General features: G+C 35.2%; 1 protein-coding gene across 7 annotated transcripts in view; it reads right to left on the bottom strand.

Moving 5' to 3' along the window:
- LOC115889331 (homeobox protein prospero) overlaps positions 1-25,307 on the bottom strand; it is a 121,138-nt gene that overhangs the window by 12,881 nt on the left and 82,950 nt on the right. For 2 of the 7 annotated variants that reach the window (XM_030909300.1, XM_030909301.1), the window contains exons 2-5: positions 15,595-17,403; positions 14,069-14,419; positions 10,975-11,220; positions 7,718-7,899 (exon numbers count right to left, since the gene is read on the bottom strand). In XM_030909300.1, the coding sequence (XP_030765160.1) occupies positions 7,718-7,899; positions 10,975-11,220; positions 14,069-14,419; positions 15,595-17,319 (2,504 nt within the window). In that variant the 5' untranslated portion in view covers positions 17,320-17,403. The remainder of the gene's footprint in view (positions 1-7,717; positions 7,900-10,974; positions 11,221-14,068; positions 14,420-15,594; positions 17,404-25,307) is intronic. The other 5 variants (XM_030909305.1, XM_030909302.1, XM_030909303.1 and 2 more) reach the window with 3 other exon arrangements.

Genomic DNA, 25,307 nt, shown 5'->3' with positions numbered 1-25,307 from the left:
TAAATCCCGAATAACTTATGAACAGGAATACAAAAATTTTCAAAAATGGAAGCAGTTAAAAAACGTGCGAGAAGAAATAAAGTTTTTTAATTATCCTCGCTACTAAAGTATTATTTAATCTACCCCTTGCGGTTAAAGCACTATTTTATCTACTATTTTTGATAGATATAAGGCAATTTTAACAGTTGCTATAGAAAAAAGTATTATTATTAGTAGTATAATTATTAAACCACATGAGAGAAAAACCGTTAAATATTCCCGCGTCTTGCGACTTTTTCACTTCGTATAAAGAAAGTCCCCTTTTCTAAGGCGGTAAAGCACGAAGTTCGGTGGCCCAAGACAAACAATAAAGAAACCGGTAAAGTTCGTTACTACCGAGAGGCAGGTAGGATTCAAGAAGCGTGCCCTACGTCTTAAGACGCTAGGGGAACCGATCGCGAGAACACAAATAATAACAGCTGTTCGTCTGGGCCCGGCCCAAAATCAAAAAGCCATCTGCCTCAACCTTTAACGTCTTTTCTTACGTGCAAAGAAATCGGGCGAAGTGCATAATACATGTTATTATTTTGTCCCTTTAAACTGGGACGCATTCGTCTGTTTACTTATGGGAATTTAAAGTTTAAAGGGAACTTGTTTCTTGGGAGACACATGGCATGGAATCAGCCTCGGTGAGGTAAGAAACCTTAAAGGAGATTTTAACTATTATCGATATAACCGCCACTTTTTTGTTTACCTTTTGCAATGATGCTATATTTCACAGGAATATCTATACAGGGTGCTACAAATTCGGGGTACGAGCATTGGTATCTAGGTAACCGTAATAGATACGAACATGGTTAAATTGCTGACCTGGATATTATTTATTTGAATCTTTCGATTGGCTCGATTTTCCTTATTCAATTTTAATTAGCGCTGATCAATATTGTTACGATGAATATAATCAAATTAAAAAAAAACAGAGTTGGACTTAAAATTATTTTAAATAATAATTAAATAGTTTTGTTGTTGTTATAGTACCCAAAACAAAAAAAGTATAAAGTGTGGCATATCATTGTACTCAGGAGACCGAGTTCTTTTAAAACCTGAAATAAAAAATTCAGGTGCGTATTTAAAAAAAAATAAGTTGGCCTCTGTATCTTACAAATTATCAACTAATTTAAAAATCTAAAAATAGTATCAGATAGCCCTAATAAAGTAGCTATGAGAATGTGTAGTTAAATTTTTGATTTTCTAAAAAGTAACGACAGGAAAAATTAAAATTGATTTTCAAAAAAATCCGTTTTTTCCAAAAAACTCAGCAATCCTTGAAATTTTTAAAACTTTTTTGGGGGCATCTTGGCGAATATCCCAAGGCGCAACTTTGCCCCAATTTAACCATCTTCGTATCTATTACGGTTTCCGAGATACCAATGCTCGTACCTCGAATTTGTAACACCATGTGTATATCGAATTCAAGATTATAATATACAGTATGTCACCGGATTGTCTTCACGAATTGGACATTTTAAAAGTTGAAATTTGGATTATAAATTAACAAAAGTTAAAAAAAAGGTATATTCGATCTGTCTAAACCAACAGCTGATTGAATATTACATAGGGAGAGGAGAAAAATATTTTTGTTTGTTATAAAATTGCTCAAATCTTTGTTATTTTAAATTCAACCCTTTGTATAAAAAATATTTTTTATACATAGGAAATACATATTATTCTTTTTGGTATCCTTGTCCAATCGGTTGATTTAGGCAGGTCAAATATGTTGACTTTCCTTAATCAATTTTCTTCCCCAAACCAAACCAAACAAAATAGCTTTTAATATGCAGAATTTATGATTTAATCAACACTTATTCAAGATCATGTTTTTGTCAATTTTGCACATGTTTTATTTTTTATCTCGAACATCATTAGAGATAGGTATAGGTTAAAGTAACAAAAAATTATGAGATATGAAAGTAGTTTCAAAAAATGTAATAATATACGGGCTATTTAAAGTAACAAAGATGCTACCACTTTTAGTATGAAGCGGCACTACTGTAATGCTGAAAATAATTTAGAGAGGGGGAGCAAGGGCCTTTATACAGAAATCGATTTTTTTTAAATTCTATCACCGATTCTCCATAAACATCTAACGTACCATCGGCATCGTCGCGAATCACCATGTATGTAGTGTATTTATGCACTATTAGCCTATTCAGTAATCCGGACATTTTTCTAATTCGGACATAGCACTTGCATTTATTTGTCCGAATCCGGCTGTACTGTAACTCAATATATGGATATTCTTAGTCGTCCCTATTCTGTAATTACTTGTAGTTACAAAGCAAGAAAGCGCCAAATAGGCCATCATATCGAAATAAAATCAGTCTTGAATAGTGCAGGTGGTCGTTTACTTCGTCACACGCCACTATATGGTACCTACGTGATCGATCTTTTAATACGTTTTCTTCCACATGCGGGCGTGACCTGTCAACGGGTCAAAGAAATTCAGACTTTCTACAGGAGGTTGAATATATTTACTTTTTTGCGTACGCTTACTGAATTAGAAAAATAAATATAAAAAGAGATATTTGTTAATTATTCGTAAACCAATATTGAAAATACTTAAAACTAAAACTAATGGAAAAAATGGCAACGTTGGCGGGCGCTGTTAATTTAAATAAATGAAGGTCGCTGCGTTGCCGTTTCGTCGTTTCGACTCAATAAGCTAATAAGCGCTGAAATTATAAGAGGAAATTCCTGAGTATTCTTTTCGTAATTAAGGAAAAACTACCGGGTTTTTCTCTCTCCCGAGCCCTTCTTATTCGCTAAAAATTGCCCTCGGAGCACAAAGGCCTACAATATAAAAGAGAGCGCGGAAGAAAATTAAACAATGGAAAAGAAAACTGCGGCAGTTCACGATTGACTGTTTAAAAACTATGAGACTTCTCCGACATATTATTCAATACGATGTGATTTTTTCGTGCCCTGTTTTTTATTTTTTCTCTTAATTAACAATGACTAATTAGAGTTAAGCGAGTTGGGGTAACAATCGTCGATGGAAAAGAGAAGAAAATAATGGAGAGAATACGGATTGCGCTCTTTGTTCTTCCATAATTTTTCTCAAATTTTCATTCGCAAGTATTTATTGTCCACGATACTCGCTTTTCGCAAAATAAAGGAATTAGAATTGAGATTTTTGTGTGTGTGATACCCCATTGGCGTATTTACTATATTTTTCTACTGGATAAAAAATTGTGTCTTAGCCAATTTCAGCTTCTGATTGCCCAATATATTGTGGATGTCTTTTGACCCAAACCAAAGTAATCTTGATACTGCACTAAAGACATCCATGAGTGCATTTTAAAATCGCATATTTATCTATTTCTTTTTAAATATTTCCTGTTCTAAAAATTTTAAGTGCTTCTTTCAAATGTAGAACTTTTGCTACAGCACCTCCTTCTTAACTGTTCCCTTTTTGATGACAACTTTACACGAAGATAATTCTCCTTACCTCTACTCTCCACAATTGTAACTAGATATTTCACCTGTAGGTTAGGTTGTAGTAACTGGCTTTTCAGGCTTCAAAAATATTACACAGATCGCTGCTTCTCTCATTTTTGGCCCTTTTCTGAAGTTATTAATTGAACCTTCAAATACTACCAGATACACAAGTGCTTAGCCTTAATTTAGTTATCTTTGCAAGAGATAGGAAAGAGCTGATATCGGTGACCAAAAGACTAGAAGATTAAGCGCAAAAAGTAGGCTTAGTGTTTAATGAGAAGAAAACTAAGTTTATGGAGTGGTCAGATAGGGATTTTGAGAAGGGAAAATGTCTACAAATAGATTCTGAGAGAGGAAAACAATACAAGTTTGAGGAAGAATATATACTAGATACATTCACATATCTAGGAACCGAATTTATAAGGAAACCAAATTTGAAAAGAAAATTGGGGCAAGAATAATGACAGGAAATAGATGTGTGAGCACTACAGAAACTACAGAAAATTATCAAGAGCAAAAACTTCTCTAGAAGCTTAAAAATCAGAATGTACCAAACAATGATACAACCAATGTATGCATGTGAAACGTGGACGATCAATGAAATGGAAAATTCAATGCTAGAGATTCGGGAAAGAAAAATGCTGAGGAAGATTTTTGGAGGGAAGAAGATAGACAACATATGGACCAGAAGTACAAATGAAGAATTAAAGCAACTATATCGAGCACAGATTTTTAAGCTTTTAGAGCTATTATATATAAGTTTGTTTATGGGAAATAGATTTGTAATATAAGGAAATTTTATGCCAATTTTTAGTAAACGACGTGAAGAAATTGATCTTGCCAAAATTATCATCGATTATCATTTCCCAGCTATCTTCAAAGCTTCAAAGTTGGGATGTATGGTGATAAACCCCCAATCAATATTGTATCCCCCTTTCTTGAGCTATGACTCATCGTACAGTCTCGGTTTATCTGAGACTGTTCTACAGAGGTTTGTTCCATCTCCAATATTAGTCGTACCAAACTTCATGGCACGAATGGTTACCCTCTCGGCGCACTCAGTAATTAGATGTTCTGGTGTTTCCATATTTTTTCCCACAAAATCTGCATTCGCTGTTGTTTCTTAGCTTCATTATACTGAGGTGTTCGTTGAGGAGACGGTGTCCTGTTAAAAACCCCTTGACAATCCGAAAATTGTTCTTACTTAAATCTTCTAGTGTCTTAGACCGTTGGAGGAATCCCATTCCAGGTTACGAATGGAGTCTTCCAGTTATTTTTTATTAAGTATATGGTACTATTTTTTCTTAAATGTGAAGGACGCTTACGCCAGGTCGTCACTCACTTTCAATCGCTTTTCATTTTCCTTATTAAACGCCCTGATGCTATCACCGAAATAGATTCCGAAACGGCGATAAGATCGAGTTAAATAATTAACTGCCGATCGTGCATAATCACAATGTACCAATTACGCTAATTAATTAGATTGGTAATTGGGGGCGGGGGATTTGCCGCCCCACGCAGCCCTCCAGTTCCATCCCCATCCGGTAAATTACTTCCGGTCAAGCCGGTCGATGGCCGTAGCTGGAGATTTTTCATTAGTCCAAGCCACTGCATTAATTACATTTCGACTTCTTACACGTTCACTTAAATATTCGTATTAATTAAGATTATTTGGGCGTTAAAAACCGGTTGAGGTGAGGTTTGACAACGTCGTGATAGTGTTTTGGTTTGGTTTGGTTTGGTAATCCGTAATGGTAATGGAATTGGTTCCGTAATGAAACGTGAAACGCTATGTTGTCGACAGAGATTTTTGTTAAAATCCTGCGAAACCTATCTCATAAATTTATTAAAAAATTTTGGCAAATATTTTTGTAATAATCGTATTAATAACATATTTTACAGTTAATTAAGAGTCTATTACGCTGTAATTATGGGTCGCCCTCGGTGTGGCCGAAAGAAATATATATTATATTTCAGAAAGCTGCCTAAGGCTTAGCCCGATCCTGTCGTGTTAAGCCACACCCAAAATTCTAAACACACGTGCTTTGACTAAGGCTTGATTAAGGTTTGCAGAGCCATAAAATAGCGAGCAATTTGTTACAAAACCATATAAATTATATATCACTGTAATCACAAAACTTCAATCTATTTCCATATTGTAACGGAATTTTAAATTATGTCTTTATTTTCGAGAAAATTTTGTCCAAACATAAGGAATATTCTGTTGATGTTTGACCTTCAAAATCTTAAAAATAAAGGAGTTGTCTAAAAATGTACTACAATACGGATATAGTATAATCCTTTATCTTTAATTTCCTTCTCCATTTGTGTAAAAATACCAAGCCAGTTTTACATAAAACGTTAAATACCGAACGTTTATTTTGCTACTTTTTCGGACTAGTGAAATGGACTCTTAACTAAAAACTTATTATTTCATTTAGTATTTCCTTAATAGAAATATTTTCCATGCAGCAAAAAAAACAGAAAAAAATAAAACAGTCATAGAGGCTCAAAATTTACATCGCGGTACTTATCTATTCTTAACCCTTACCGGCTTAAACAAACTACAAGCACTTTCCGCACCAGATGGTCTATTAACAACGATAAGATAAAAACAAAATCGATAAGGCAGCCGGCTTTATTCTCCCGAGTTTCGTTTTTGTTGTTTTTCTATATTCTCTCGACAACAAAAAGAACCCACACTAATAATCGCATAAGCACTTTGCCTTCAATTCGCGATTGCCCTTTCACACGAGCCAGTCGCCAAGCTTATCGGGGAAGAAATTACAGGTCGTTGTTATCACTCCAAAAGATACATATGGCGATAGATAACGGGACAAAAGCTGATAAATTGAAGGATTTTCCTCGATAAAAATGGGAATTAACGTCCTTAGTTTGATATATCTGCATATTGTCTTTAATATATTGCTATGTGTTTAAGATAATATGTTTTGGAACGTCTGTCTCATAAAAAAATAATCAATAAGAACAGGTTTTTCTACTATGTTAGATACGAATACAAATACAGGGTGTTTGGTGGGGATTTCTCACTTAAAAATATGATTTATTTTTCATATCAACATAGGTCCGATTCTGCTTTATTTCGTAGCTATAGGGTGGTAAAGTCTTATTATTTTTTCAATTTATTATAATTATCTTCCATGTACTTTTAGCGTTTTGAATGAAATTTTAAGGGTAAATGTTACTATAAATGCGACATATTTTAAAGCTAAAAAAGTGTCGACATATTCACCAGGAACGTGAATATGGGTTATAACTAGAATATTTTTTTTTAAAAGCAAGTTCAATGCCGATTAAAAGTTGTCTTTTGTTATTTTGTCGATTTCGACCTCCTTGTTGAGATAAACGCAATTTTTTATTAATTTGCCTTGATCCAAGTCTAATGGCAACATAATAATCTTTAAACATTTTAAATATCATTAACTTGCAAAACTTATTTAATTGCTCATCTCTTGCCTTGATTCCTCATCGAAAAATATGAAAAAAAGTTCTTATAAACATGGGTATGGAAATGCATAGTTTTAGAGTTACAGGATGTTAACATTTTTTAAAATTAGTTTTTTTGTAATTATCTTATATACCATTATTTTTTTATTTGAAATTGCTGTAGGTTGGTCTAATAGTAATAATAACTAATGGAAATAATATTTAATAATAAATTAGGTAAAATATATAATTTATTAATTATATTTTTATTTTAATTTTATTAATTGTGATTAATAAAATTGCGGATCAATCTCATTAAGGAGCTGAATTCGACAAAATATCAAGAGATAACTTTTTATTAGCATTAAACGGCCTACGCAATTTTGATATCAAAAGAAAAAAATCAGTAGCGCACATGTTCTTTCTGAAAAATATTCCCGTGGTAACCCATATATGTACCTCCCTGATGAATTTAACGACATTTTATTAGCATTAAAGTATGTAGCACTTGTAGTAACTTTTACCCTCAAAATTTCATTCAGATCACTAAAAGTACTTGGAAGAAAATTATAATAAATCGAAAGATTATTAAGAATTTAACACCCTGTAGTTACGAGACAAAACAGAATCGGACCTATATCGATATGAAAAATATATCTTATTTTTACGTCAAGAATCTCCCCACGAGAGATGGCACCTGTTTTTTGAAACACCCTGTATACACGTACCTGTATATATATACTTATACAGGGTGTCCCAAGCTGAGCTACAAAAAACTACTGGCATCACTCACCTGAAATTAGAGAACCACTTGACCAACTGGGCAGTGTTGTTCTTGTTGAACTTGATGTCGGGGAAGTACATCTTTAGGACAGCCGAACTGGGGTACCGCACCCAGAAGAACATCAATTTGGCTTTCCTCAGGTGCATGGGTGTCAATGTGGACGAGTGATCGGATGTTAAGGAAATATTTGGCTGAAATAGAATAGGAAGAAGGCGTTGTAATATAAAGCGCCTTCTTTTACGCACGTATAGTGCAAAAGAAGAAGAAATAGTTGCTTTTTAATGCAGTTGAAGTTCGCAGACCATTAATGAAATAACAAATTGACCTATATCGATACTTCTATAAAATGAAAAAATACTTCTTGCAGTTTTTAGGCATATAATAAAATTAGAGTTTTTTGCCTGCTAGAGAGAACTGCTATATAGAAATTAATTTCTATACCGGGTGCGTCTCAAAAGTGGCTCACCCCTATAACTTTTTTATTTTTTTCAGATAAACCAACGAGATTTGGTATGTTAGTATATGACATAAATTAGGATTGATTGACATATCCAATTGTTTTCCGTCACTTTCGGTTTCACCGGAAATGACTACAAATTTTGATTTTTAAATGGCACTCTCGGTATTTTTTTACTTTATTCGATAGAAAATGACACTCTGAATAGAATGACATATCATATGTCAACTTTTGAAATTTAGCATATTGTTTATTTGAAATTATAACCTGCGGTTCATAACGACAATTTGACTCGAAATACCAAGTGTGTGGTATCAAATTATTCGTAAAAAAATGCTTTTTCCAAATATGCTAATGAGCCAGCCTTGTCCCGTTTGAAAAAATTGAGATATGATTGAAAATACGATTTGGTCATCTTTTAACCGGCCAGGACAAGACACTAAAACATTAGACGATCAAGTCTATTTTTCCAAAACTCCTTGGTTAAAAATTAGTGTTTTTAACACAGCCATGGTACTCGAGATTGAAATTTAAAATACAATTTGTTTTTGAGCGAATATGTCAAAATTTGACATATGATATGTCATTCGATTCAGAGTGTCATTTTCTATCGAATAAAGTAAAAAGATACCGAGGGTGGCATTTAAAAATCAAAAGTTGTAGCCATTTCCGGCGAAACAGGAAGTCACCGAAAACAATTGAATACGTCAATCAATCCTACTTTATGTCATATACTAAGATACCAAATCTCGTTTTTTTATCTGAAAAAATAAAAAAGTTATAGGGGTGAGCCACATTTGAGACGCACCCGGTATACACCTAATATTCAGACTGAAGATTTAACAGATTTATATATCTTTATGACTGCGAGTTAAGAGTTAGGACCTCGAATTAATGGTATAATTAATAATAAATTAAACAAATTCGTCTAATTTCTATACTGCATTATAAAAACATGTTTGAACACTGATTTCTTCTTTTTCTGCAAAATACCATCAAAAACAATAAAAAATATAAACATGTAACGTCAACGGTGAATATATTAAGACCTTTTAGTACTAAAAAACATTAAAATTTCAGATATATGCGAATCAATTTGAAATAAATATTTAAGAATGCGTGCTGCAAAAACCCGAGCAAAATAACTATACATTACTAGGGAAAAATACTCTTTTTATCATATCACGTGTGCATCTTCCCACAATAACCGGCTGATATCTTAATACAGAAAAAAAACTATAAAGAAGGCCAATATTTATTATAAGGCAACTTTTAACAAGATTTCTATTATTCATAGCATCGCTTGTATAAAAAAATAGTTAGATGATTTCCTTGAAACACTTGTCGGGTTTCTATAAAGAGGATTTGCTTTGATTCGTTATTTGAGTTCTTTCTAATCAGGGTTCTAAGCTCTCCACACTCCACTCCCCTTAGGGTCAAATGATATGCCTACTAGAAGTCTTACAAAGCTTTATTATTCTTTTATCGGATATCGTTGGTAATTTAAAGTCAAATGTTTAGTAAAGTTATATTAGGAATGTGAGTGAATGTCGATAATTTATATTAAGGCTCTCAAGGATACAGGGATACAGGGTGGTCCGAACTGTATTCTGAAAACTTCGGCGGCAGATAATTGCAGATTGCTTATTCTGCAGATAAAAATAAGTAAAAAAGTTCGTCCTAAAATGCTTAGTTTCGGAGATACAGAGTGTAGAAATTTCATTTTTATTTCGATTTTTTCCAAATAATTTAGGAAGTCACGTCACTATTTGGATAAAAATTTGTGTCTGGGAGTTTTTTGGCATGAGAAATTTGATTTTGACGTCAAATATCACTCCTACTTGTAGAGGGCGCCACCTACATATTTTTTAACTGGTTTTAAGAGTAATAACTTTTCGTCCGTACCTGTTTAACACTACTGAGTAAATAAAGATACATTTGCGATATTTTTTACGTAAAAAAGGTCTCTTGGTAAAAATCGCTACGAGTAATGGGTCTCGAGATATTTAGAATCGAAATTATCAATACCTGTCATCATTGACATAACTTAAATATGTTGACTAAATACTTATTAGACTGAAATCATAAATTTGAAATGTTTTTGTGCCAAGAGTTCAACAGAAACTGTTTCATCATAATTTTTTCGCACAAAAATTTATGATTAATTTTAAAAAAATAAAAATTTATTTATTTCAGTCAAATAACAATCTACTTGAAGTGTTTATTTTTTGTCAATAATGACATGTATTGACTATTTCCATTGTAAATATCTTGAGAACGGATGCTCGTAGCGATTTTTTTTCCTTTTTCCACTCAGTAGTTCTATACAGGTACGGACGAGAGAGAAAAGTTATTACTCTTCAAAACAGTTAAAACACATATAGTGGCGCCCCCTACAAACAAGAGTCATATTGACATCAAAATCAAATTTCTCAAGTCAAAAAATTTCATCCAAATATTGGCGTTAGAAATTATTTGGAAACAGTCGAAATAAAAATGAAAAGTCTACACCCTGTATCTCCGAAACTAAGCATTTTAGGACATGCATTTATACGAACTTTTTTACTTCTTCTTTCTGCAGAATATGCTGCCGAAGTTTCCGGAATACAGTTCCGACCACCCTGTATATATCAGGCTAAAACTTTTGGGTGTGGAGATCGTTAGAGTCGAGGCTTAATATCGATAAGTTACTGTTAAACTAGAGATGGGCGCGAGAATCGACGTTACATGTTAGGGCCGGACTCTGATATCGATATTTTTCAATTTCGATGACGAATCCTTTCCTTAATTAAATAAATTTGCGATTTACTTTGCATAAAAAGGATATAGTAGGTTGCATTCCGTCGTACGAGATGTCGCCCGAGTTGCAGTCGGAGTTGCGGTCGCCGTTGTCCATGTTGAGGCCCCCTGAGGGGGCCCGCATGTGGGAGTAGTCGGGAGAGCCGCCATGCTGGGCGGCGGCCAGAAGCGCGGGGTGCAGCAGCGTGGGGGGATGATGTACTGGGGGCGACTCCCTCTCCATTTTGTGGTGCATGCGAGGTGGTGAGGAGGAAGCCTAAAATAGAACAAAAAAAAATCAGATATTAGATAACACAGCTATCTATATTTGATATCAATTAAACTTTTAGTTACGTAAACGAGGGCGCGATTTTTAAATGCATTGTTGCCAACCAAGGTTATTAAATTAAACAGGTTGCCTCGTAACTTGACATTGGCCGCCATATTGCGCGTCATCGTGTGGTTCTCAGTAGTTTTCAGCTTGTTTACAAATAATTTTACATTGTTTTCCTATAAGGTTTTCCGTGTAATATATTTTTGTGGTGCCCGGTGGCGTAGAGGTACAGCTCTCGTCTACCAATATAAAGGTTGTGGGTTCGAATCCTACAGCCGGCAGTTCATCAGCCCACTATTTTTAATAAACTAAAAATAGTTTGGGTACCTAGGTCGACTCAGGCTTAAATGAGAACTCAGGATTCTCGCAATCCTGAGGTAATAATAGGCGGTTGAAGCGTAGTGCTAGCCACTCCTTGTATACCGAACGGCTCTAGCATGAGAAGCTGTACCTTGCTACTCCTAAGGCGTTAGATGCTATATACGGGAGCTATTATTATTAATATTTTTTTTTACTTTTAGTGTACTTAACATATTATAATTAATAAACTAGATAGTTTTTTAAAATTATTTATCAAATTTTTCTTAGAAATAGAGATCATTCCTACTTATAACAACCTATAATATTCAGTATTGTTTTTGCTGAGTGATGTCTATGTATAAAATAAATTATTTCGACTAGGTTTCGAAAAAGGCAAAACTATTTTTTCCCAATACAAGTATTGCTTAAAAATATCAAATATCAGCAAAATTAGAGAAAAATAAATAAAGATTTTATAGAAGAACAATTTAGCTCGTGTTATTGTTATTATTATTAAACCTTTTGTTAATAGATATTTTAAAAATTCCCGTAGCTGACGTAATCGCGCCAAGTGCTGTGATTGGTCCAAAGTTGCAAGGCAACCTGTTTAATATAATAACCTTGGTTGCCAACTATGGGCATATTCCGCATCATGCTAACTAACTCGAATTTAAGTTTCCCGCTGGAGATCCAGATGGTAGCTCTGCTGTAAAAAATGTCAAGTTGCCGCATTTATTTATTTATTTCCTGACATTGCCATTCGTTTAGACACTTTAGTTTTGAATTACGAGTTTTTGGTTTAAATAAATAGTGTTGTGATACTTTAATCTTACAAATGTTTACTAGCAGACCTTGCAGTCGAACATTGTTCGTTTTAGAACCTCTTTTAGAGCGAAGTGTACAAGATAGCTTAATAGCCGTAAAAAACTCATAGCAACTTTATTAGAATATTTTGAACGGGAAAGCGGTAGTAATGGGCTTTTATGTACCTTAAGTGCTTAAGAAGGTGAGGTTTGTTGATGTAAATAATAACGTAATATGTAAATAAAGTTTATATGTTTATAATTTATTTTTGTTTCCTAAAATATTTTGATTAAAATAAAATATGTAAAAGTGGACACCGCTGTGCCGGTCAAGCTTAATCACGTGACTAAAAGTTTATTTGGTATGAACTGTACATTAATTATTATTTGTACTACTATGTTACTGTATAAGATATAGGAGTGACTTAGAATTAGATGTTAATTGTCTGCAAGAACTACAGCTTAATATATTATTACTTTAAGTACAGAGATATAAAAACTAGCACATATAAATAAAATAAATCTGTGACAATTATTGGATCGATTAAAAAAAAGTCGACAACTTGTTGCGGCCACACCGTCCGACATCGAAACGCTTTTTGCCGGCCAATAATTTTATTTTCAATTTAATTTTTAAGCAAATTATTTAAATAAAACCCATAAATATTTGAATTAAATATCGATGCCGCGTGTATTCCCGGCCGTATGACACGTTACATGCGTTAAAGTTATTTCTAATTTACTTTTAATTTAATTTGATATTGTTATTAAAACGAATTGGCCGTATCACCTTTAAAAATATTTATTTATATTTATATTTATTTGAGCGTGCCCGTGTTTATATGTATTTATATTTGTTTTCGATCGGCTTTTTTACACCAATTTTCATTTTTAATTTTGCAATATTTATTTGGCTTAGTGTTTTCGCTTTTAAAAAGGCGAAAGTTATTTGTTTGAATATTTTATTAATTTACGCAATAAACCGAAAAAATGGTAAAGAGATGATCTGTAAAAAACTATGGAGGGTAAAGAGAAGAGTAAGGAGAATTATCTACGCGTATTGAAAAGTGGTCATCAAACAGAGAACACTTAAGATGGCGCTGCTGTAGCAGATGTTCTACTATTGCATTCGAAAGAAGCGCCAAAAATTTTTACGCCAGAAAATAATTAAAAAGAGTTAAGCTTCATTCAGAACCTGTTGGCATGTGGCATAATTTAGTGGTTTCAATTAGCGTAGAAGTTTGTTCCTTTAATTACAACCTAAGCATTCAGAACGCCAAAATTAGTGGAAGTTAACAAACTTTTAACATTTCCACTAATTATACTTCAAAGTTTGCGAGGAATGTAATTTTTGCCTTTGATTATCATCCGTCAAGAAAATTGTGGTTAAAAATCAAAAGTTGATTGTTTTATAAGCTACATATTAGGCTTTCTCTATGAATACAATTGAGTACTGCAAGCTGTTGCTAGGAAATTCTATTAATTTTAATTGTGTTTTTTTAGACATTGTGAGGAACTTTTTCGAGTGTCTTAGACTGTTGGAGACCCACAACTTCTACGCTAATTGAAACCACTTTTCTCACTTAGTAAACCCTTATTTTTCCCATTTCGGTAACCAATTATTCAAATAAAGTCCCATAAGATATGTTTCTCCTTATCTCTTCCTTCCATATAAACAAAAAACTCACCTGCATTGCCATGTGGTGGCCATGGCTTGGTCCGTGGAAGAAGGGGCTGTAGGGCGAGAAGACCTGGGACTCGTGCAGACCCGGGTTCGGTATCGCCACCGACGTCGGAAGGGAGACGGGCAACATCGGTGGCGGCTGGTGATATGGGGGCGGCGGTCTTGGTGAGGGACAGGAGGGGGGACCGCCTCCACCCGTACCTGCTCCTCCTGCTCCACCTCCACCACCGGTCGTTGAAGAGGTCTGGTCCATGGCAGAACCGGGGGACATGCCCATGGATCCGTCTTGGCCCAGGATGCGGCTGACAGTCCTGGGGGTGATGCGGGTATCTGTCACCTTGAACGGCACGAAATCCTACATTATTTTATTGGGGTTGTTTCGATGTATTTCGAGAGGGTGATGGTTTAATTTATGGATGATTGTAAGGAGGTGATAATGGGGTGAACCTTTAAACTATATCGTTGATTTGCTGCTTAAAATGCCATAAAGTAAAAATGTTATTTAGGTGAACAGTGATTAAGAATTAATGATTTATCTGTACACAAAGTACTCTAGTTAAACCATGAGATTTTAAAAGTTGTGAGATTTGGGGTCCTCTGAAGAACTGTTAAAACATTTTAAAAAAATTTCAGAACAGAAAATAAAGGTAAAGTTTTACCTCACTTCAATTTTACCGTTTTTCTATCAATTCAAAATTGTTTCCATTAAAATGATACTCTGAAGTTTTCTTATTTACTAGATATTTTGTTGGAAATCTTAAAAATAATGCCATTCGGTGTATCTAAAATGTAATTCTAAACCATTTCTTCTAATCCACCAATTTGAAAACATCATTTTAAAAAATCCTTTTTTCTACCAGCTTATTCATTAAGCTAATAAATATAAACAAATAAGGTAAAACCTTTCTTTCGGCTTGAGTGTAATAAAAAAACATTTACTGATACTGTCAGTTCATTTGTTAAAATATAATAAAAATAACCTTATATTTTACACGAAAAAATTTCAGTAAAATAATCCCTCATTATTTTTAGTTACAGCTATAATAGTTCTTTAATGCCTCGTCCAATAATCAGAGACATAATGTTTTAACATGATGCTATAGAAAAAAATCAATTAGATGAAGAACCAATTTTGACTCAGTTTTAAGTGAAATAAGTTTTTGGAGCAAACCATCAATATATTCTTTGAATATTATGTAATTCCATAGTCTGTGATTTAGTATTTAGTATCGATAACTTCCTATCAATCACACTATTCCAGATATCAACTGATGAAGAGATGAAAAGGCATTCCGATATTTGAACAGAAGTGGAATTTCCGCTTGTGTTTATTTTTTTGGTGAAAATATTCTTAATGTGGCAAAGTATCATGCAGTGAGTATATTATCAGGATTTTTATTAGAAAATCAAAATGTTTGAAATACTGGCATTATAGTGAATATACTTTTTGAAATTACAGTGCTTGTGGTATGAAAGTTCTTTTAGTATATCGATTAAGGTTCTAATTTGTATATTATTGAAAATCCTTACCTTGTGCCGTTTTTTCTTAGGTGCCACTACCAAACTCAGGGCCTCGTTCTGCTCGGGGGTATCCTGTTTCTGGACGCAGAAGGGGTGGTTCATGGCGTAGAGCGGCGCCTGGCTTATGCCGGGTGGTTTGGGCGGCTGGAACATGGGCGGCCGCACGTGCATGTCCGCCGGCTTCTGCAGGCCGTTGCTGTGGAGGCCGTGCATGGGCATCATCTGCCCCAGGCCATTAAGGTGGCTCGGGGGCGGTGGTGGCCCTTGGGGTCGCTCCGCCACCTTCGTCCTGGGCGACTTGCGGTCTAGGAGCTGCGAAGCCATCAGGAGGTCCTTGTTGAGCTGTTCCGCGGCGTTCGCAGCGTCTTGCTGCTTACACCGTTTCTGGTGCACAAATCTGGATAGCACGGAGTCAATGAGGTTCGATAGTGAGGCGGTGATTTCGGTCTTGAGCACGTCGGCCAACCCTTCGAGGTCTGGACCGCTGGGTGCCGCCATGCTTCGCATTAGGTGCAGTCTTTCGGTGAGGGGGTCGGGTTTGGGTGCCGAAGGTGGCTGTGGTGGCGGTTGCTGCTCACTGAGAGCAGCCGCCGCCGCCGCCTCCTTGGCCATTCTCGCTTCCTGCTCCATGAGCAGCTTGTGTCCTAGGTACATGGCTGCGGCGCTGTTAACGTGCTGGGGAGCGTGCAACAGGCCGTTGTGGAAGGAAGGCGGTGGTGGGCCTATTTTCTGTTTGGGCGTCTCATGAAGCGCGGGAGCGGGCGCGGGCGTCGGCGTCGGTGTGCTAGTCACGGGCGACGGGGGCGGCGAACGCCTCCCGCTCTGTTCACTGTCACTGGGGATCTCTTCCACCTCCTGGCTCTCCTCCGAGTTTTGTTCCACTCGCGTGCACAATTGCATGTATTTTTGTTGCATCTCTGCTAGTTGTTCCTGCATAGTTCTCAACTGCGATTTGAGCAAATTCTTCTCAACACGTTTCTGTCTGAGCGGCTCGGTGATTTCCTCCTCGTCGTCGTCCAGAAACCTGTCCGCTGCACTGTCGTGCTGCTGCGGCTGGTAGAGCTTTCGTTTCTTGCAGCCATTGACTTGGGGAGGCGCGGGACTGGCCCTCATGCCGGACACGATGTGCTCCACGCGAGCCCTTTTGGCATCCTCCGGCTTGGCAGGACTGGCCGGTTCTACCTTGGGCGAGGGCAGCGAGGCCGTCTCCAGGCCGTTGAGTGCCTCCTCCAGTAGCTCGGGCTGTGCCTGGGGCTCGTCGCGGGCCTCCTGGCCCTGATCTCCAGGTTCCGGGCTGTCCTTGGGCTCGTTGTTGTTGTTGTGTTCTTGACGTAGGTCGTGGTCGAGGGCTAGCAGGTCGTGCTTGCGGCCCTGTAGAATGTCGCGTAGCATGTGGTGCGCGAGGGCGTCCGCGGGCGGGCTAGCGTCGCCCGGGGCGGTCGAGTCGCCCTCTTCGCTGCCGTCGCCGCTTTTTTGGCGGCCCAGCAGCTCGTTGAGCATCTTGGCGGGCGCGAAGCCGGGTCCGAACAGTCCGAACTGTTGGTGCTGCGTGAAGATGGCCCCGTACAGGTTGCCGCTTGAGCCGAGAAAGTTCGGACGCGAACTGAAATTCGGGATCGACGAGTAAGAGTTGCGCGGCTCGCCGGCGTCTACGCGCTGTCTGGTTCTTTTGCTTTTCTTCAAGAGCTTATCTGTATACACTCCGAATTCTGTCTCCTCCTCCGATGACATCATAGGTCGGGGCGTTATTGGTCGTTCAGGTGCCCCCTCCAGAAAGCCTCTGCGTCCCCACTTAAGAATAGTTGCCCATGTCGATACCTGAAACGAAACGAACGCAGTTTAGGAGGGTCGCTCGCTCTTGCCTTTGTCGTCGGAGGCCACGGTCTCAACACCTGCGCTGGCTGAAGAACAGCCGGCGCGGCACGGCGTACTGCACGCTCGCATTCGCACTTCGCTGCATTCAACATTTACTCTCGTACCATTTACACACATCTCATATCGATTTACTTTAGTTTTCTCAAAAACAATTAAGTTACCATTATTTAGTTATTGTTGTTCATTTACTGTACTACTTATTATTTATTTATTTCAAACTTTCAACCTGAATTTACTGCACTAGCAGTAGAAATATACATTGACTAATCGTAATATTTTTTTTATTAGTGGCCCTTTATTTCTTTGCACACTGCAAGTGGGTTTTGCAGATTTAATACTATGGAAACAAACTATCAACTTTTTTTGCTTAAATTATAAGTGCATATATTTATTTTAATATTTATATCACCATTGTTTTCTATGGAAGAAGAAACTTATTTTTAGTTTTTTTTGTATTTTCTTGTTCACTATTTTATTCAACTTTCAATTCGTAATAAATACATTGTTAATCAATTATTATTTAATTTAAGTTCGGTCTTTAAATATTTAAAGAGTATAATAGGTATATACCTATTTACCCTCTACAAAAAAAGTCCTATCAATCTATTTTTCTTTAATGCTTAGGTACCAGCATCAAGAAAACATTATAATCCCTATTCAGAAAGCCCTTTTGTGCTCAACCAAGGATAAGAGTAAGACCACCATGCCCTTCAAGAAGCCATAAACTGAATTTAAGATTTCCCATGGTAACATCGTGGGAATAACGAATAATAGTTTGAAGCCGTTACAAATAATATTTTTAATACTTTTATGGACTTTTTATATTAATTACTGTAACGTTTTATAGTTATACTCTGCGAATATGTAAATATCCTATATATCAATAATTATTTCTTTCATCAATCATTTTTGCTAAACGAATAAATTTGATATCGTTAGAAGTACAATCAACCAGTATCGAGATCGAAGAACTTATCTATTACAGTCTACCCCCTAGGATGATTCCTTTTTTATTTGATGGGGTTCTCTGTAAGGGCCCATATGGTCAAACCGATATATATGATAGATTTGGGGTAAACTTTTCACTGAATTTTTGCCATCTGTCGTCAAAGAATATGTCTTATAACACAGAAAAATGTCTGCTTTGCAAATTTAATTTTTGACACAAAATTATACAGAGTAATATTTCTTAGTTTTTGCACAACTTTATATAATAAATTAAGTACATGTTGTTAAGAGCCACTAAGAAATGGTGGATTGATGCAGTGATATTTAAATGAAATATTTAGATTTTTTGAAGTTTTCATTTTATTGGCGATAGTATACCCAGATTTTTCCGTAACAACATTTTTGATAACCTCAAATGTAATACGTTCTAAAACAACTATTATAACGCCCTCTATCGTCACTTTATATCGTGGAAGCAAATTGCCCTCTCGTAATAAAACAGCCTTTTTCTTTTATACGAAAGAATTAACAATAAAAATTCTTATAGGCCAAGTTGGTATAAATTCGAAATTGCCACCATAACCGCCAAGATTATAATAAAACCAGGGGATGCTTCCCCGTATCCATATCGAAAACAGTGATGCCAGAAGTAGCAATTAATACTAAAAAAACTATATATTTCCGACTATATTTCTAAGCATTAATATTACTTTTACATTATTATTAGATTTGTGTCTGTAATTTTTTTACTTTTTTTAAATTAAATTTACAAGTTTATACGTATTTTTTCTGTCAATTTTTAATATACCACACAAAGGGTTTCTAAACCCGAAATCCCGATATTTAATCCTAGGATCCCAAAAATCTCGAAAAACTTAAATGCCCAATCCAAAATGATTCGACTTTATATATTTTAGTCTTTAAAAAATCATAATTTATTTATACTAGGCAGAACGTCAATATCTAAAAGTTATATTCCCGTGTTTGCCATATTTTATTTTTTTTTTGCAACTAGAATTAATTGTATTTTTTTACTTCCCACTAAATATGAATGTTACTTTGTTTTGTCTATTTTAATAATGCTCTTTTCTCATTTTCTCTTTGATATATGGAGCTGCCTTTTTATTAAGTATAGGTATTTCTTTAGATTAGGTTTCTCATTCTGATAGTCAATCCCAGGATCCCGGAATAATATGTTCTTATCCCGGGATATAGGTCTCATCCCTGTATTTCAAAACGGAATCCCGATTCCGAAAATTGAAAACCCTAATCAACAAATATCATCGTTTGGATCTTCAAATGCCATTGAGACGCCGTTTCTTTTTCGATCATACGTTAAAGTCTTTGGAAATAAAGTCCTTGTTATTTAAATATACGATTCCGCGATTATTCGGCAACACTGTACGAAAGAAGCAGGAAGAGGGCTAAACAGAACGTCGTTTTCTTTTTAAAAGTCGTTCCACAGATTATAAAATGTGCGGTAAACCTAATAAAAAAGACACCTCTATCATTTCAGACACAATAAAATCGGGCGGATGCGACTTCTATCACTCACGGCGCGTATGTATGGGTAGGCGTGACAAGCTTTTGACATTTCACGTTCGTTTTTACGACCCCTCGTATAAACGACGATGAAATTGTATTGTATAGTGGCGCAGTAAAAGTAAGAAAAAGAAATTGTCTTAAGTTTAAGAGATTTTAACGGCATGTTTCGTGCTTAAAAATGATCGAATTTTTATTGGAAAGCGCTATATGTATAGAACATTCGATTTTGTTTTTTCGAAATTGATGTTTTTTATGAGAATTGTCGTGTATGAGATTTCTTTTTAATGTCGGTATTTAGTGTAACATAAGCATTCTTTTCTATTATCATTTATCTCAAAACAATAATGGACATAGACAAAATATACTGCACAAATCAAACGTGCATCAGTGGCGTCACACCGACCGGTGCGCCAGTATATATGTCTGGATTAGTGATGGGCAAACACCCGGTATATTGAAAATTGAGTACCCGTCGTATACCCAGTGGGTAAATATAGTAGGGCACATTATGGAATCTGGAAGGGGGGATACCAGAAATGTACCAATCAAAATAAATTTTTCATATAGATATTTGTAAATATAACTTTAATAATTAGTTTTAAGTGTTCTATAGGGTGGTCCGAACTGTATTCCGGAAACTTTGGCAGCATATTCTGCAGATAAAAATAAGGAAAAAAGTTCGTATATAGATGTATGTTTTAAAATGCTTAGTTTCGGTGATACAGGGTGTGGAAGTTTAATTTTTATTTCGATTTTTTACAAATAATTTCTGAAGTAACGTCAATATTTGGATGAAAATTGGTATCTGAGAGTTTTTTTGACATGAGAAATTTGATTTTAATGTCAATATGACTCCTACTGTAGAGGGCGCCATCTATATATTTTTTAACTGATTTGAAGTGTAATAACTTTTCGTCCGTACCTGTATAAAACTATTGAGTAAAAATATATACTTTTACGATGTTTTTTTACGTAAAAAAGGTCTCTTGGTAAAGAAAGAAGGTTATAAGAACTTTTTTACTTATTTTTATCTGCAGAATATGCTGCCAAAGTTTCCGGAATACAGTTTGGACCACCCTGTATAGTTTCTTGTTGTGAGCTGACAAAAATTATGCATGTTGACTGAATAGTTATTACTCTGAAATAATAAATTTGAAATGTTTTGGTGCCAAAGATTCAACAGAAATTTCTTTATCGTATTTTTCTAGAAAAATTCATGATTAGCTTAAAAAATAAAAAAATCCCTCGAAAAATCCCAAATTTATCATTTCAGTCAAATAACTATTTAGTCAACATGTTTATTTTTTGTCAATAATGACATGTATAGACTATTTCCATTGCAGATATCTTGAAGAAGGATGCTCGTGGCGATTTTTACCTATTTTTGCGTAAAATATTATGGAAATGCATATTTAACTCGTAGTTTTATACGGGCACGGACGAAAAGCCAGTCCGAATACAATTTGTACCACCCTGTATACTTCTTAATAACATGTTTGTTAGATGTATTAAATTTATATTCTACAATTTTCAAGGTATTTCTCAAAAATATGTTGTTTATTCTTGAGAAGGGCGTCCATCCATAAACCCCCATAAGGCACCGCTGCCATATGACACCGCCGCGCGATAGTAGCGCCACGAAGCGCGACCATGGGAACGAATTTCTGATGATGGGCGTCTTCCGTGACCGGAAGGAGCGGAAACGTTACCTGCCCGCGGCCGGATATACGCGCACGGCTATCTGTTGACTGCTTTGTCGAAGTACCATGTGGCCGACTTTTTTACCGATCTGTTCGGTGACTTACCGACCCTAAGGACACCTGTGGTCAGTCAGGCTTTATGGGAATTGTGGGGTTGGAGACGTTATCACTGTCGATCATCGGAACTGTTTTATTACTTTCTACTTATACTTAAAAAATTCAATGAATTTAGTAAGTTTAGAATTTAATAAAATGCCTTTTGACCACAGACCCGAAATATTTTAGAATGACATAAATATAAGTTAAATACATTATGTAGGTACTATAATAAAATATGATATCTACAGGAAAAAATAGCATATAATACCAAATGTAAATGTATAGTATACAGTCTGTCTCTGGATTGTCTTTACAAAAGAAAAAACCTTTTTATTATTGACATTTTGAGAAAAATGCATTCTTCATAAAAAATTTTGCTTGTTCTAGAATGGATATCCCGTTTATACTTTTCCAACTACTGTTGCCAATATACCGTTATAGAGAAATCCGTTCAAATATACCGTAATAGAGAAAATTAAAAAAAAAACATAATATTTTAGTTGAATTTTTCAAAGTGCTAAAAATGAAAAGGCGTTTCTATGGTAATATAATTTCGATTCCATTCTTCGATAGATCGTTACAATTATTTTTGATTAACGTCGACAAATGTTTAACGATGTTAAAGTATCACATTTTCCGATAACTATTATTACCCTTTCCGTAGCATTAAACTAAATAAATTTTGTGCTTCTTTAAGTTTTTAAAAAAGCAAAAAATGTGACTTTAATTAAAATTCTGTCAATAATAATCTATGAAAGAATGAAAACGAAATTATATTATCATAGAGACGCGTTTGGATTTTTAGGACTTCTACGCATTAAAAAACATTAAAAACATTCAACTATACAGGGTGTCCAAAAAATAAGTGCAAGTATTTTAACTGGTAGTATAATTCAATTCCAGAAACACGCCTATGAGGTTTTTTCGGGAAAAATATTTTGAAAATTCGAATTTTTTTTTTGTTTTTAGTTAAAAACATAATTTCTTGATAATATGGCAAAATAGGTATTAGATTAAATTTACAAGAAAGAAAATCCAGAAAAGATCCAGTGGTTCTCAAAATTTTAGCAAAAAAATATTTTTTTTTGAAAATTTTCAAAGTAAAATAACTCCGTTAATATGGACTTATTTGAGAAACGATAAAGAGAAAATATGTTTCTTTTATTGAGATCTACAACCCCTTAAAATACCTGCACTTATTTCTAGGACACCCTGTATAATATAGTAATAAAAAAGTAACGTCAATATTTGGATGAAAATTGCTGTTTGGAAGTTTTTTGACATGACAAATTCGATTTTCGTGTCAATATGACTCCTACTTGTAGAGGGCGCCAACTACATATTTTTTAACTGGTTTTAAGAGTAATAACTTTTCGTCCATACCTGTATAAAACTACTGAGTAAAAAAAAATATACATTTATGACTTTTTTTACGTAAAAAAGGTCTCTCTGTAAATATCGCTACGAGTAATGTTTCTCGAGATATTTTGAATCAAAATTAATTATTAATTCCTGTCATCATTAACATAAATTAATAGTATTGACTAAATAGTTATTAGACTGAAATAATAAATTTGAAATGTTTTTGTGCCAAAAGTTTAACAGAAACTCTTTAATCATCATTTTTTCGCAGAAAAAATTGTGAAAGAATAAATTACCGACAAAAATTTATTACTTTTCAAACCAGTTAAAAATATTTAAGAGGCGTCCCCTACAAATGGGAGCCATATTGATATCAAAATCAAATTTCTCATTTCAAAAAACTCCCAGACACCAATTTTCATCCAATTATTGACGTTACTTCAGAAATTATTTGAAAAAAATGGAAATAAAAATGAAACTTCTACACCCTGTATGTCGGAAACTAAGTATTTTAGGACATACATTTATACGAACTTTTTTACTTATTTTTACTGCCGAAGTTTCCAGAATACAGCTCGGACCACCCTGTATTTTACTTACCCACATTGCGTACGATATATATTTTTCTATTTCAATCGCTTCTCTCACAAATTAAAGCCTCCGTTTTCTACTAAAAGCTTGTTAGTGAGGGGCGGAAGGGTAAAGAGGAGGGTGAATGGCTAGAGATGAAAAGCTTCCAGAACTTTTGCAAAGCGCTGGCGTGTTGGAACTGACCCTCCGCACCTAGGGGGGCGAAGGGGGGCGCCGTAAAAATCCCGAATGCTCTTTTTTCCGCTTGTCGGGAAATGCAGAAAATGAGAGACGCGCTGCGTGAGGGAGAGAGAGGGGTAGCGGCTTGCAACGCCGCCGACCGGATGGAGGTTTTTCTAATTAGCACATATAAAACAGGATGGACGGGTGTATGAAGCGCATATATAGGAGGACTAGAAGGGAAATCGATGTTGTTTGGGGCCTTTAGCCCTTTTCTTGAACCGACTCACTGGGGAAAATATATATATTTGACCGCGCGCGTTGAAAAGGATGAGAGAGCAAGGCAATTTTTTACTTTTATTCTCTCTACCCTGTTTTTTCTCCTATCAGTGTTTCATTCGTGTTTGCCCGTTCGTATTTTTACAGGGCGTTTCTCAGTTAACTAGTTAAGAATACGATCTGGCCACGTAGTGACAAATGAGTAAAATTAAAATCTAACATATAGGGTGGTCCGAACTGTATTCCGGAAATTTCGGCAGCATATTCTGCAGTTAAAAATAAGTAAAAAAGTTCGTATAAATGTATGTCCTAAAATGCTTAGTTTCAGAGATACCGGGTGTAGAAGTTTCATTTTTATTTCGATTTTTTACAAATAATTTATGAAGTAACATCAATATTTCGATGAAAATTGGTGTCTGGTAGTTTTTTGGCATGAATTTGATGTCAATATGACTTCTATTTGTAGGGGGCGCCACCGGTCTCAAGATATTTATAATGGAAATAGTCAATACATGTCATTGTTGACAAAAAATAAATGTTGAGTAGATATAGTTATTTGACTGAAATGATAATTTTTCTTCGAAAAAATGATGATAAAACAGTTTTTGTTGAACTTTTGGCACAAAAACATTTCAAATTTATAATTTCAGTCTAATAACTATATTAAGTCAACATGTTTAATTTATGTCAATGATGACAGGTATTGATTATTTAGATTCCAAATATCTCGAGAACCATTACTAGTAGCGTTTTTTACCAAGATACCTTTTTTACGTAAAAAATGTTGCAAATGTATATTTTTTACTCATTAGTTTTATACAGGTACGGACGAAAAGTTATTACTCTTCATACATGTCAAAACATATGTAGGTGCCGCCCCCTACAAATAGGAGTCTGACATACTGACATCAAAATCAAATTTCTTAGGTCAAAAAACTCTCACACACCAATTTTTACGGAAATATTGACGTTACTTCAGAAATTATTTGGAAAAAATCGAAATAAAAATGAAACTTCTATACCCTCTGTATCTCTGAAACTAGACATTTTAGGACATGCATTTATACAGGCTACACCATAATTGGAAATGGTTGAATAAGCTGAAAATGATGATGATGATGATGATGATGATGATGATATATAGGAACAGTTTTAAATAAGTGC

Source organism: Sitophilus oryzae, unplaced genomic scaffold, assembly GCF_002938485.1.
Source record: "Sitophilus oryzae breed Bouriz unplaced genomic scaffold, Soryzae_2.0 scaffold_813_pilon_pilon, whole genome shotgun sequence".
NCBI lineage: Eukaryota > Metazoa > Arthropoda > Insecta > Coleoptera > Curculionidae > Sitophilus > Sitophilus oryzae.
The sequence above is the reverse complement of the archived record's forward strand: the minus strand, read 5'-3'. Positions and strand labels throughout refer to the sequence as shown.